At 33.4% G+C, this 15,612-nt stretch overlaps 1 protein-coding gene across 6 annotated transcripts in view; it reads left to right on the top strand.

The window, feature by feature from the left end:
* PARD3B (par-3 family cell polarity regulator beta) overlaps positions 1 to 15,612 on the top strand; it is a 1,291,415-nt gene that overhangs the window by 933,256 nt on the left and 342,547 nt on the right. For all 6 annotated transcript variants that reach the window (XM_074191565.1, XM_074191567.1, XM_074191566.1 and 3 more), the window contains one exon: positions 14,953 to 15,159. In XM_074191565.1, the coding sequence (XP_074047666.1) occupies positions 14,953 to 15,159 (207 nt within the window). The remainder of the gene's footprint in view (positions 1 to 14,952; positions 15,160 to 15,612) is intronic.

The raw sequence follows: 15,612 nt of genomic DNA, 5'->3' as shown, positions 1-15,612 counted from the left end.
TAGGCTGCTATCTGTCTCATCTGTGTTTAAAAGCCTGGACCTTTTATTTAGTTTATATTGTTACTGTGACTTTTGATTCAATTCTGTTTTATTCAGGAAACCTGTTTTTGGTGACTGCTATGTCCTAGGCACTTTGCAAGGTGATGGAGAGTACAAAGATAAAAATGAAAAGAATTCAGACACTGTGATACTTCATTTTTGTCTTTACCAAAGTTTGATATAGTATTGCATTATTTTATTAACAGCTTACAAAATATCATAAATCTTACTTTAGAATGTAAAATGTTTATCTGAATTATTATGGTTTCAATATTTCAAGTATTTATAGTCTTTTTTTATCAGCATAGGTCACCACTGCTAGACTAGAATGCTACTTCACTGTCTTTGTAGATGACCAATATTTGTTGTTGTAGTTGAAAAATTTATCATGATGCAGCCAAATTGGTAATGTATCTTTCCAAACTTAAGTAGATTAACCTTAAGGCAATATCCTCACAACATGGCACCAGGCCACTTTTCAACATGTATTTATTAATCACCTACTATATGTAGGATGTTATGCTTGGTTTACAAATCCTAGGAAAATAAAGATAGAACCACAAAAAAAAGCCCAAACCTAATCTGGGAAATTTGTCCTGAAAGTATTATCAAACACAATAAAAATGAGTTACCTGCTCAAACATTCTCATTTTAACAACGCATGTAATTGGGGGGAAAACCTGGAAGAACATTAATGTAACTGAAAATTTTATAAGATTTGACTGACAAGCTTGAGGGATACAAAGAAACTTGGAAATGATGCAAAGTGAAAAATGACTCAGAAGAAGAGCACACTCAAACACCATGACCCCATCAAAAGAGCATGAGAGTGAATGTAAAAACAAAGAATATTGATGGGGACTTAAAAGAGTAACTGAAAAGTTGTTGTGATCCCTCATCCATTGAAATTAATTAATTTAAATGTAAATATTTACCAAACAAGTTTAGCTGGCAGTCTTGGTTTGCAATATTATTTTAAATAAAGCATTTTATATAGATAGACAGGCTTTTCTTTGGGATCTTTTAAGCACTAAACAGTTTAACAAAAACGAAGTAGGACAATTCACTTCTCAAAATTCTGGCCTCAGTTCATTGGGCAAGTTCAGTATCTATCCAAAGCATATATCGACCCACGTACCACTTCTGTTGCTTGCCCAATTAAGTGCATTTCAGATCTAAGCAGCAGGCAGGATAATAAAATAAGTGGATTTGGAGGCAAAGGACCTGGATTCAAATTTGTGCTTTACCGGGGTCAGTTTCTTTACCTGGAAAATGGCAATTCTAGGCTACTTGTCCTCTAAGATTAAGATCCCTTAAGGTCTAAATCCAATTGATTGGCAACAGTGTAAAGCAGTCCTTTTAGTCCACTCTATCTACTAACTGGCCTTAGAAACCATATCATATCCAACCATCTGGCTTTCCATCCTAGCTATCTAGCCATCTGTCTGCCATGTGTACCTTTGTAATTAAATACTGTTTTTATGTTATTCTTTTTTTCATGTATATTAAATTTAATTCTCCAGCTAGATTGCAAGCCTTTTCAGGACATAGACCATTTCTTATATTTCTCAAATATTTTAAAATATCTAGAACAAAATTGAACACATGAGGGGCTTAAATAAATACCTCTTACTTTCTTGACTGTAGTTTAAAAATTAAAACTAATTTCAACCTTAAATTTGTACCCCCAATGCTGTGACAGATCTAGGTATTTATAAACATTGCTAGTGTTAAAACTTGGCAAGAAAAAGCATTTCCAACTGTTTTGCAACGAACCCTGAAGTTATTGGTTTCTGTGATTTCTAAGTAGGGTAACTTGAATGTAAAAAATAATAAAAGGTTAAATTTAAGAAGTTAATAGTCATTCATATACCTTTTAAATACAGGCACATTGTAGTTGAAAATAAAACTTCAACATTTAATGAAGTTATCTTAACATGGGAGCCAACCAAGAAATTTAGCAGCATTCCAATATCTTTTGGTTCTCCTAATAATTTTTGTTGAAGAATCTTACTAAGAAAATCATGATGAACTATTTTTAAGACATGCTCTGCATACAAACCCACAAAGATATCATCCACTCCAAAGTCAAAAGCAAAAGGCCAATGGTGCTACTCAGAAAAATGATGCAAGGAGTAAACGGCAAAGGGAAAAAGATCGTTTAAAAGTCAACATTTCTCATGAGAAGTCTGTTGCCAAGGTACAAGATTTTTAAAGGGGAAATTGAAAGAATAAAAATGTTCTTGACAAACTGTAAAAATAAAACTATTTAAAGCCTATGTAGCAGAGTAGAAATGGCAGAAAAGGTTAATATTACAAAGAGAGAAGTTAAGCAAGAAGAATGAAGTTAAAAAAAGCAAAGGGGAAAATCAGTGGAAAATGAAGAAATAATTACAGGTAAAACAGGTATGATTAGAGTTTTGAAGGTGAGGAGAAAGAGCCCACAAAGGACAGGAAGTTGTGGGCTAGCTTCCAGGAAGTGAAATAAGGATGAAACATTATTTTTAACTATGTCATTCTGGAAGAGTAGGGCTGTACTGGAGGGCAGGCATGTTAAACTTGCACAACAATTTCTTTTTTTTTCCTTTTTTTTGGCAAGGCAGTGGAGTTAAGTGACTTGCCCAAGGTCATACAGCTAGGTGCTAAGGCCAAATTTGAACTCGGGTCCTGACTCCAGGGCCCGGTGCTCTATCCATTGCACCACCTAGCTGCCTCAACACAACACTCTTAAGAAGTTGAAAAAATGCCATTGTTTTTTAGATGAAGAAATTAGTTCTTTGGGTCAACTTTGAAGTTGAAATTCAAATCAGGGCAATTCAACTCAATGGAGAATGTAAGCTTAAGGGAGTGAAAGAGAGTTGGAAAGGAAGGAAGTAGGAAAAAAGGAAGGAGGGAGGAAGGAAGGAAGGAAGGAAGGAATAATTTTTTTTCCTTTGTAGTCACTTTTAACCCTTTGAATCCAAAGCAGTTATCTAATTTTCTTCATATGGAGCTTTAATAGTAGAGTGACAACTTTACATTTTAAATACTTTATTGACTTTACTTCTACCTTTCCAATTATAGATAGGAAATGAATAAAAATGGAAAAAGCACACTCCTAGGGATAGAATTGTGTTTTTAGTTTTCTTTATTAGATACTTTCCATACGTTGCCTGAAATATTCAAGTTCTAAAGTGTATTTTTCCAGAAAGATTACAAAAATGAAAATAAAGTAGAAATGTGCCCACTGACTCATTTATGAACTTGAATCTAGTTCTTAATTTGTGAATTGAAGAAAATCATCTCTAGGCTCCTCAGAGAGGAAAAAAGTGCCATAAAATATTAAACTTTGATAATCCTATATGCTTCACCTCAAAAAAAAGTGGAAAAAAAATAGATGATGTGGCTTATTGAAAAAATCATGGAACTTGGAGTCAAAGAGCTTGGTTCCAAATCCCAGCTCTATCACTGTCACCCTGTGACTTTTGTCAAGCTATTTCAAGTCTTTGGACCAGTTTCTTCAACTATAGAAAAAAGAGGCTTTGATGAGATGAATTCCAAGCTCCTTTCTAGCTCTCAGCCCTTGTTTCTCTTTACTTCTCTGGAATTAATAGATGCCTAATAAATATTTATTGAATGGAATTCTTAAAAACCCTTATTCATCCTGACGATTCTCATTCCCATTTTCTAAAATCAGTTGACTCCCCAAGATAATTGGTAAAATCATTTGAAGTCTATATGATGAATTTTCCCTTTAATAATCTCTCTTTCCTAAGAAAGAAAAATAGAAACAAGAAATACTGGGAAATAGATTTTTTATTTTTCTCTAACTCTGACCCATTTCCTAAAGCAAATTTGAATTCCTTCCAAGGGAGGAATATATTCTGTTGTTGTTCAGTCCTTTTTGAGACTATTCATGACTTCATTTGGCAAAGATACTAGAGTGGTTGTCCATTTCCTTCTCCAACACATTTTGCAGATGAGGAAACTGAGGCAAATGGGGTTAAGTGCCTTATCTAGGGTCACATAGCTAGTAAATGTCTGCGACCTGATTTTAACTCAGGAAGAGGAGTCTTTCCAGCCCTTACAGATATATTCTATTAATCTGTATCTTCATATACATCAGTCCTCTCCTTAGGAGATCCTATCCTTAGCGTAGTAGTAAATTTCTGATAATAAAATTAATGATAATTTGGAGAATCCTGAATTGGGGAGAGAATAGGAAGATAGTACAATTCAGGTTCAATTGAATATGTTTTAGGTTCTTAGTGACTGGAAGGAAAGGAAATTGTAAGCATGAAAAATAAAATCTGGGGATGACTTGGTATATATCATCTACTTATTAATAAGTTGGCTAGGTGGGAAGAAAGTCTTTTTTAGTTTTGAAAATTTAGTAATTTGTTTTTTTTTTATCCACAACATCAACCTTAAAATTTGCCAATTTAAAATTTAAGGAACTTATTTTATGATTTTTCTATTCTTGTCATTGCTAACACTTAGGTAGTCTCTTTCCAAATAGTACTTTGACATGTTAGATTATTATTACACTTCTTTGGACAAAAATAAAAAGTATAAGAACTCAAAGGCTATTCATCTTTGGCAGTGGAAACTGGTCTTGTTTAATATCCATAATAATCATTTCCCCAAAAAACTGAACTTGAGCTCAAAGGGAAGCAGCCAATCAGAGTACATAGTTTCCCATAATACATGCTTGTTCTGACTTGATATTCATTTTAATTGAACCACAAAATCCAAAGGAGTCTTTTGCTCTGGCTACTGTCACTTTTGGCCATTCATTATTAAACTACCTGCTCTATGTATATCACATATTGTGCCAAACATTGAAGAAAACAATAGAAAGATAATTAGGTCTTGGAGTTTGGTTCTTGTAGCAAGGGACAAGATAGACTGACATCCATAGAGAATATCACAAATCTGAATTGTAAGGAAACTTTTACTAGATATTTTTTCACTAACAATTTTAATAAATTCGTGTTTGTGCATTTGCTGTTTATCAATAGATTAAAGTATCAGGAGAATAATCATAATTAAAAAAGCTAGTATTGTTTATTGCTTTAAAGTTTATAAGGTGCTTGAAAATATCATTTTATTTTATCCTTATAGCAATCCTAGGAGATAGGTTCTATTATTTTCTCTATTTTACAAATGAGGAACTTGAGGCAGAGATGTTAAATAATTTGCTCCTAGTCACATAGCTATCAAATATCTAGGGTCAGATTTGAATGTGGGGTCTTCCTGACTCCAGCTCTTAGAAGAACTTAGATTTAAGACAGGATTTGTGGCTTAAGAAGTGGGTATAAAAGATTCCACTCTGACATCAAGCTTCTAATTTTAGTGACAGGGAAGATAGGAGAGTTCAAAAATCTTGAATAAAATAGTTATATAGAAAATTAAGTCTGATAAGAAGTGGAGTGGGATTCAGGAGACCAGATTCTTGTTTCTTTTCTAACCTTACCTTGCTGTGTAACCTTAGATGAGACATGTTCCATCTCTGGGTCTCAATTTCTAAATCTACAAAGTGAAGTCATTAAGCTAACTTCATCATTCTATAAGTCTATGAACCTATGATTGGTATTAAAACGATTGGCCTGACTTTCAGGAGGCTATAAGAGACCACTGGAGTTACATATGAATTCTTAGGACTGGGTATTTTTAAATTGCTATGAAAAGATCTTAGGCTCAGATGAGAGCAGATAATGTACAGACCAGATTACATTTTGCCCTCCAATAATGAATAGGAAACAGGGCACTGTGATAAGCAAGGGATGATGATCAATATTTGGAATACTGAGATAGGAAAGGAGGTAATTAGGACCATTATAGACACAGTTAACACAGATAATGTAATTTGGAAAATTATACATTTGGATATTATGGGGATTTTTTTCTAAGCTAATGGATTTGCTATGATATCTATTAAAGCACATAAGACTTTTTGCCTCTAGGGAGTCTACTAAAAAAATCAAATGGGCAAATTTTTCAGTAAGTATAATCTAAAATGGAAAACCAAAGGGAGAGTTGTTGGTGAAAAAAAAATACTGTTGTGGGCTTCCTGCTTGGTGCTTATAATAATTTTTCATTCAAAGAGTCTTAAAGCACTCTATCTATTAATTTCACATCACAACTCCCCATGAAACAAGTCAAGCATTTTTATTGTGTTTGCCCAAGTTCATTGCACACAATAAGACAAGGCAGAATTGGAAATGAAACCTGGGCATTTTGATTCATTCCCAGCCTTGCACTGGTTCATGCTGTGACCCTCAGAAAGTCATGCAATCTTTTGGATCCTCAATTTTTTTTCTATTGGGCAGAAAGACTGTAATAACACTTTTCTTCTTTTATGTGGGGAGTACTTTTAAAAACATAATTATTTTTATCAGGTTCCTTGAGATCCTCTGCATGTTATTGAAATGTGTAAATTAACATGATAATATTAATTTATAAGATGAATATGTTAATCATGAAGCTGTAGTTGCAAAGATACACTTCCCATATTTTTGACTAAATGAACACCTTTCCTAAAATCATTCCTTTTTTTTTTTAATAAGGATGTATTGGTAGCACTTTCATCAATAATGGAAGATCCAATTACTTCTCTTCTGGATTAAGGCATTCTTTTATTGGGAGATTTTAATGCTAGAGTGGGAAGTTCAAACATTGCCGATGAAATCTCGGACTAATTAAATGATTATAGCCTAAAGGGAAGGGCAACTAAGCTGCTGCTATTAATCTTCCTAAGAATAGCTTCTATAAATGGATATACCTTGATTTTAAAAGTATAAGAAAATGGTCAAATACATTTCATTTTCATTTTTTATTTAAAAAACAACATACTAAGTCCTTTTCAACTATTTTGGGCAGAGGGTAACTCCTTTAGGAAAACTAGACAAACAAAATTATATCTGCTAGGTAAACCCTATCATGTTTGAGGTATGGTACAATAGTGGTGTGTTGGATAAATTAAATATTCAGCTCTGTGTTGTACATTATAATGTAACCCTTGCATGGTTGCTCAGCTGAATAGCTGTAAAGGGTGAGAAATAAAAAGTAGCATTCAACTTCTCCACAATTGTACAAAAAATGAAAAATCATCGTGTGGACAATAAGGATAGGAATAGTATGCTACTGAAAAATGAAGTGACAGGGCAGCTAGGTGACACAGTGTTTAGAGCACCAGCCTGGAGTAAGGAGGACCAGAGTTCAAAACTGACCTCAGACACTTAATAATTGCCTAGCTGTGTGACCTTAGGCAAGTCACTTAACCCCATTGCCTAAAATAAGAAAAAAAAAGTCAAAGAAAAAAATGAAGTGACTTTGTGGAGACTTACTTGTAGGCCAGAGTTGTCTCTGCTCCTCCTTTCTTACCCTTGAACCCAATATCTATACAACTAGGAGAATTCTTGTGGTCAGGACATGGCAGCAGTGGGAATCCTTCAATGCAGGTAATCCTTTCTTCCTACCACCACACATACTCACTGAGCTAAAGAATTATGCTGATAGGAGAAAAGATACAGGGGGAAACAAAGATAAGGTTTGGATGCTTGATAAATTTGGACAGGTATTTGACTACATACAACAGATTTCATCAAATCGTCTGAAAAAATGGTTTAGATGTCTAAATTATAACGTTAAATACTGATTTCAGTTACTGTTCTTAAAAGGAGAACTATTTTTAGACCTAAGAACTTTGGGGGTGGAGAAGAGAGGAAAAGGGACTTTAGGACCACATTTTTTCTATCTACTGTACCACCTAGCTGCCCTCCCATTTTCTGTTTTCTGTTGGCCTGTTATGTTTTTTAAATTCCAAGGGGCATTGCTAACCACTGTCCTCATAAAATCCCTGGAGGACTCCCAAAGACCCTGAAATTGAGAGGTCTACATCTAACCTATCTCTTTAGAAATCTTGCATAAGTACTAAGCTTTTTATGGGACTCAGTGACTTTTTATTTCTTAGTTCTCATCTTTCTGAGTAAAAGCACTAATTTTCCATTTAGGACAAGGATTCTTTTTTCTGTGGTCTGGGAACTTGGGTTATTTTTTTTTTAATTTCATAGATACATTTTAATATAATTAGTTACTTCTATAATTCTATTATTTTATTTTATGCATTTAAAACCATTATTCAAAGAAATATTGATAACTGCATTTTAATATAAATAGATGCTTCTATAATTCTAGGGTTTTTAAATGCATTTAAGACCATTATTCAAAGAAAGGGTCCATAGATTTCATCAAACTGCCAAAAAGGTCCATGACACACAAAAACTTTTAAGAACCCCTGATTTAGGGATATATGAATCTAACCAATCAGAACTCATTATTTAAGCCATGACCCATTTCAAGCCCCTATGCTTCTTTGGATAGGCTGTGTTTTCTGAACCTAGTCACCTATAACCTTGAATTGATGGTGTTAATTCTCTATAGAGTCAAAATTGTATAATTGCATACAGTTCCCATAATCTTGGTATAGCATTAATAAGCAAATAAATATTATCTAACAAAATGGTACAGTGAGAAAAGCCTAAAGTCAGGAAGATTCATCTTCATGAGTTCACATTTGACTACAGACACTATCTCTGTGACCCTAGGCCCTTTATCCTGTTTGCCTCAGTTTCCTCATCTGTAAAACAATCTGGTGAAAGAAATGGCAAATCATTCTAATATCTTTGCCAGGAAAACCTCAAATGGGATCATGATGTCATACATGAGAGAAACGACTCAATAGCAATAAGAAATCATGTCAGGGGCAGCTAGGTGGTGTAGTGGATAAAGCACCGGCCCTGAAGTCAGGAGTACCTGGGTTCAAATCCGGTCTCAGACACTTAATAATTACCTAGCTATGTGGCCTTGGGCAAGCCACTTAACCCCACTGCCTTGCAAAAATCTAAAAAAAAATGTGGTATAACCAAGCAGCTGCCTAGCCATTTTTTAATTGCTGCTCCTTTGGACTCAGAAATTTTCCAGATTGTGCAGAAATAGATGTGAATACAGAAGTTACACAAGAGACAAAATTTGAGTTTGTTTAATTCCCTACTTAAGCTGTGCCCTCTGAAAGCAGGAATGTGCAACCAATTCAACTCAATTTCTACTGGATATTTGATTGACAGTTCCACACAGAGCTAGGCAAAAGAAGAAGATTCATGAATTTTTCATGAACTTTGGACATAGGATGCATGACATGAAAAAGGGGAATACAGATCCAGTGGTCTTGGAATATTGACTCTTAATATAGAGACATAGACTTGGACAACTTTCATAGCTGTGGGATGTATTGTTTTCTTAACTAAATTATCATTGGCAAGGACTTCTACCCTACTCTTATATCAAATAACTCATGGATCAGGTTGAATAGGCTCAACAGCTTACCTTGACATTGAGAATTTTGTATTAGAATCTCTTTCTCTCTCAACTATGTTCCTGAGACTTCTTTAGGAGATAAATTTTGTCACTTCCTTTCTTGCTTCCCTACTGGAGCAATATTTTACCTCTCTGTACAGATAATAGGAGATTTGGGTTGCCCATCCTACAGATTCAATTGATTGTAAGTTTGTTGAAGACAAGATCTCTTTCATTTAGGTCTCTGTATCCCCAGTATCTTATAGATAGTTGTCATTTAATATATGTTGGTTTGAATTGAATTGTACAAAAATTTAAATGGAACCTCAAGACAGACTCATTTGCTTTTCAAAGGAAGATAAGATTGAGAGGAGCAACAGCTAACTGCCATAGAAATCAAGCCAGAAATATGAACTTTAGTCAAGGATACCTTCATAGTAGAAATGATATATTGTAAAGCTGAGAGATAGCAGCACTGATAAGAAGTGTCATCTGATATTTAATATCTGTGAGAGACCTTACATGTCAAAGGACCATTATTTAATGCTCATAATAACACTGCTACTTTGGCAGAGGAGAATGCTGATGCAGGGAGGCAGGGTTTACAACTGATTTGAATGTGTTTTTATAGAACATTAATACTCAGATTATAGGATTACAGATTCGGAGTTGGTAGAGCCCTTAAGATCCCTCTATTCCAAATTTATAATTTTACACATGACAACCTGAGTCAAAAAAAATGTGAAGTGACTTGTCCAAGGTGAAACAGGTAATAAATGGTAAGTTCTGGATTTGGACACATCTCTGATTCCAGAGCCAGGATTTTTCCACTGCACCACAACAGTATAAGATTAGCTGATTTTATTATGTTATCTACAATCAGGAGTGAAAACACATTTTATTTGCAGGATGTCTGCATTTTCAGAAGGCTTCTAGGGTGCAATTTGGTTAATTGGTGTTTTAGTAACTTCGTATTTTGACAGAGATTTCTATTTTGGTAGGAAAGCAGAAAAAATTAGAATTTGTGTTGACTATACTAGAAATGAATTTAGAGCACTGAAATATTCTACTATGAAACGCATCCTTTCCATAGCAGGATAAGATACTCAAAACTATCCTGCCCTAAATTGTAAAATTCTGCCGATGAAGGTGGGGAGGAGTTTTGTGTATGATAATCCATTTTATTCTTCATCTTCAGTCTGTAGGACTATTGGAATTTAACTCCAAACTGATAATAAAATCTTTGAATTCTGTTGCATTTACATTATCTCAGAAACATTTTTTAGAACAGAAAATGATGCCTTGAATAACAGATAACTTGTGGAATTATCTAATCACTAGACAAGTCCAATTTCAGTATGATTTTCTAATTTAGTTCATTTATCTTTAATAGAACTTTTTTTGGTATGGATTTCAAGGTTTTGAGACTGCATAGCTACCTTAAAGGCTCAAAAATAGCAATTGATTGAATGTGAGGAGTAAGAGCAGAGAATGACTGGACTTGTGGACCTGGGTGGCCAGAAGGATAGTCCTGTCTTCAACATAAATGGGGAAAATCGGGAGGACAAGGAAGTTTTTTAGGATAAGAGCCTTCTTCTGTGAAGTGAAAGTTATACCAATGGGTGCTGAAGAAAGTGGTGAGTCAACCTGCTTTAAGTGACTTCCCAACACATTTTTCTTCAATGCCCATTGGTGTAACTATCACTTCACAGAAAAAGATTCTTATCCTAAAAAACTTGCTTGTCCTCCCGATTTTCCCATTTATGTTGACTCACCAGAATGAAAGAGAAAATTAAACCCTTGCAAGAAATTTAAATAATCTAACAAAATAAATTTCCATGTTGATTATGCTCAACAATATGTTTCTTAATCTGTATCTTGAATCTATTATATCTCTGTTCAGTTGGATAATATGCTTCATCATCAAAATATTATAGGATGTGATTGATCATTATGTTTTTTATTTTTTTGATCATTATGTTGATCAGAATTCTCAAGTCTTTAAAAATTATTTTTCTTTGTAAATTTTTTGTTACTGTATACACTGTTCTCCAGATTCTATTCCTTCACTCTGCATCAGTTCAAACAGTGTCTTCCCAGGTTTCTCTGAAACCATCCCTTTCATCATTTCACAATTTAATGACTTTTTGGTAAGAATTTTAGTGCTTTAGAAAATGTCTGTATCAATTTACAGTTTGACTAATAGTAAATTTTTTTCTATTTCTCTATTAGGGTAGCATGAGGTAGAAATTCAGAGTTGTTTTAATTTATATCTTTCTAATTAATAGTGATTTGGAGCACTTTTTCACACGTCATTGATAGATTAGATTTATTCTTTAGAATTGTTTTGAGGGAGGGGCAGCTAAGTGGCGTAGTGAGTAGAGAACTGGCCTTGGAGTCAGGAGTACCTGGGTTCAAATCCGACCTCAGACACTTAATAATTACCTAGCCGTGTAGCCTTGGGCAAGCCACTTAACCCCATTGCCTTGCTAAATAAATTAATTAATTAAATAAAATTGTTTTGAACTAATTTATGGGGAGTGGCTCTTGTGCCTTTAAATTTGAATCCATTCTTTATCTATCTTGGATATGAAACTTTTATCAATTAAATTTGTTGCAAAAGATTTCCTCTCCACCCCCACAATGATTGTCTTTTTCTTTGTTTTGTTTTAAATGCATTGGTTTTCTTTGTGCAAAAACTTTTAAATTAAAACATATAATCAAGATTGTATATACATATATATATATATATATATATATATATATATATATATATATTATCTTATGTGATTCTCTCCATTTCTTATTTGGTCATAAACTTTCCCCCCTCTTCTTTAAATCCAAAAAGGCTGCTTCTTCCTTGTTCATTTAATTTATTTATGCTGTAACCTTTTATAGCTAAGCCATGTACCCATTTGGAGTTAATCTTGGAATATAGTATGAGATATTGCTCTAACATAATTTCTTCCAGACTACTTTCCAGTTTTCCCAAACTTTTTTGTAAAATAATGAGTCCTTCTAGTATCAGGGGACTATGGGTTTATCAAACATTAGACTATTAGGTTCATTAGCATCCATATATTATTCCATTGATCAACATATCTTTTTTAAACAGTACCAAATTGTTGTTCTTTTATAGTTTGAGACATGGTATTGCTGAGGTTCTATTATTTACCTTGAGCTTTTTGACCTTTTTTTCCTTCAGTTCAATTTGATTATTATTTTTTCCAACTCAAATATTATTTGATAGTTTGATTAGTATGGCACTGAATAAAATGAATAAATTACTATTGCATTGTCATTTTTAGTGTATTGACAGCCATTAAAAGTTAATATTTTCCCATTTATTTAGTCTATATATCTACAAAACCATAAAGAGTTTTTTAATAGTTTTATTCATATGGTTTTGACAAGCATTTGTTAAGAGTTCCCATGTGCCAGGGTTAATATATATCTTTTATAATGAATTACATATGTCTGATATTGTAAAATATCCCTTCCTACAGAGGTATAGATAATGCTTGTTTTATAAGACATGACATGTATCTTGATGGATTTATTCATTTTTATATTCTTTAGAATTCATTAGGCTATGTATACTAAGGATTTGGGTAATTTTATAATTCACTGAATAGTAACTAATGGGCAAAAGAATTATTTCTGTTGACATAATAACCAATAGTTATTAATTAAATTAATTAAAAAGTTAGTTTTTAATATACATTTTTTTTCTCCAAAAACTAAACTTAAGAGTTGATTATGTGTTCTTTTTTTCATAGGATCTGGTTTTTACTGTTGCTTCAATAAACAAAATCTATATATAGTCTTTGGTTTTGCTTCTAAAAAAATCTTCCTCCATTTCAGTTACTCTGAAATTTTTCTTGGCCATGCATTATAGAAATATCTGACCTATAGCACTTCCTTTAATTAGTTATAAATAGTGGCACTGATAGTTCTGACTTTACAGTCATCCCTGGATTCTGTTCATGAAATTTTGTATGTAGGGCTCTTTAAATTGATATTCCTTTCTTTGTGGCATTTACTAAAGAAGAAAAACCCTGAAAATACATCATTTTTACTTAAAGTATGTTGTATAAAGTATAAACTTTACTCTTTGTAAGCGCCTCTAGTACAGAACATAATATCATGTAATTTTCATACTGCAATATATAGTTCTTTTCTATCTTTCATCTGCTATTTTCATTTGCAGAATGACTTGGCTTCACTGGATTTCTTGACAGGATTTCTGTAGGCTAATTTTTCCTTTTAGCTTGTTTTTGGTTTATGGGGCAACATCACTCATGTTCATCTTCTTTCTCCCTAGTATTTTATAAATGAGTTAATATTTTAAATCCTTAACTGCCATATCTCTCTATTTGACTTGTAAATAAAGTGTTTACTAAGCCTTCCTTGGTTTCCTTGTTATAGCAGTTGATTTATGTTAGTTAAATTTATCTATGAAATTATTGTAATCAGTATTGATTTATATTCTTGCTTCCATATCCTCATATCAATGATGTATTTATTTAATTCATATTGAATTTTAGAACTTGATCCTATCTCTTCTCATTTTTATTTGTAATTCTAGCTTTTTATTAATTTTGATCCTTGACTTGAACTAATCAATGACCTGACTAGACAAATATTGTATATCAGATTTGGTAATAATTCTCATATCATTAATGAGTCATATCCTGTTTTTGGAATGTTGTCAATTTAATTTTTTACAATGCCATTTAGTGTTCACCATACCTAGTACCTTCTAATTCTCAGTACATATTGAATTGATTGGGAAGTTCTTATTAAATTCTTTGTAGAAATTCTGTCTCCTCAATCTTTCTAACAGATGTTGGTCCATAAGTTACATTATTTTGAGGTTGTTTTTTTGAATATTGGTTAATAAGTGCTGTAATAAGAAATAAACAAATATCTCAAGAAGTGGCATCTCTTGTTGCCTTGGACACAAGTTTAAAAAAAAACCTCATATTTGTCTCTCCAAGAAGAACCTGTGGGCCATTCTGTCATTTAGTTGTAATTTCCTTCTGGTACAGATTTGTTTATAGCAAAAATGTTAAGACTGCTCTAATTCTGTTCCTCCAGTAGTCTAAAGACATGTTCAAAATATCAGCAGCTAAGTTAATATTTCCTGAGGTTCCAAACCAGTTTCTTAGTGCACTTTACTTCCTTTACTTCTGTGCAGAAGGGGAATTGGACCAGCCCAGACTGAAGGATATTCTTGATGAGTCTCAGTTTGATTAGCTAGACTGGTCCTTGGAAAGAAGGTATAGTCTTGCCAGCTTTTTTCAGCATGGTTAAAGCAAGCCAGAGAGGTATAGATTTCCAGATCCCAGAATCACCTCCCTGGCCACAACAAAACCATCAGAGCCAGATTTTATGAAAGTTTTTTTTTATAGAATATCTTTTTTTTTGATAGGATGAGACATCCTATCAAAGGCTGGAAAGTCTTACAACCTGGAAAGATACAATGATTAAGATTGTGGGCAAACCTGTACATAGATTTTTTTCTATATGGCATAAAGACCTATATTTAGCATAATTTAACCCTTTCTCTTCCAGAACCTACTGACAAAGATTTTGGTCCTACTTTGGGTTTGAAAAAGTCCAGTTCCCTGGAGAGTTTGCAAACAGCAGTAGCTGAAGTTAGGAAAAATGATCTTCCTTTCCATAGACCTCGTCCTCATATGGTGCGTGGAAGAGGGTGTAATGAGAGCTTTAGAGCCGCTATTGACAAATCTTATGATGGACCTGAAGACTTAGACGAGGGTAAGTCCCTGCATTCTCTTAAACTATTTCTTTATTGCAATGATAGTCTAGGAATTGTGGAGAAAAATGAGCACTGAACTGCCAAGCAAAATGTTTCAAACCTTGTAATTATAACTCTAATATTAAAGGTAATTAATTTTCCTGATCTTTTTGTCCTTTTGGCTCAGAGAATATTGGATAGGATAACCCAAATTGCAATTTATTTTTCAGCACAAACTATAAGGGAAAAATGTTCTTCCTCACTTTCCCATAAGGACTGCCTGTCGTTTCTCCTTAGTGTAGGAACACTAAGGATGCTTTGCCTGACATTCTTTTTTTTTTCAAGTCATTAGGAATAGCATCATCCCAAGAACTGACTGTATTAATTGGGTAGAGACAGTTAGGTTATATTAGTAATCAAAACCTCTTCTAGAAATAAACTCGCACTGTTTGCTTCCCAGCGTGTGGGCTTTC

Source organism: Macrotis lagotis, chromosome 6 (assembly GCF_037893015.1).
Source record: "Macrotis lagotis isolate mMagLag1 chromosome 6, bilby.v1.9.chrom.fasta, whole genome shotgun sequence".
NCBI classification, from domain to species: Eukaryota; Metazoa; Chordata; class Mammalia; order Peramelemorphia; family Peramelidae; genus Macrotis; species Macrotis lagotis.
This window is presented reverse-complemented; position numbering and strand designations above follow the sequence as displayed.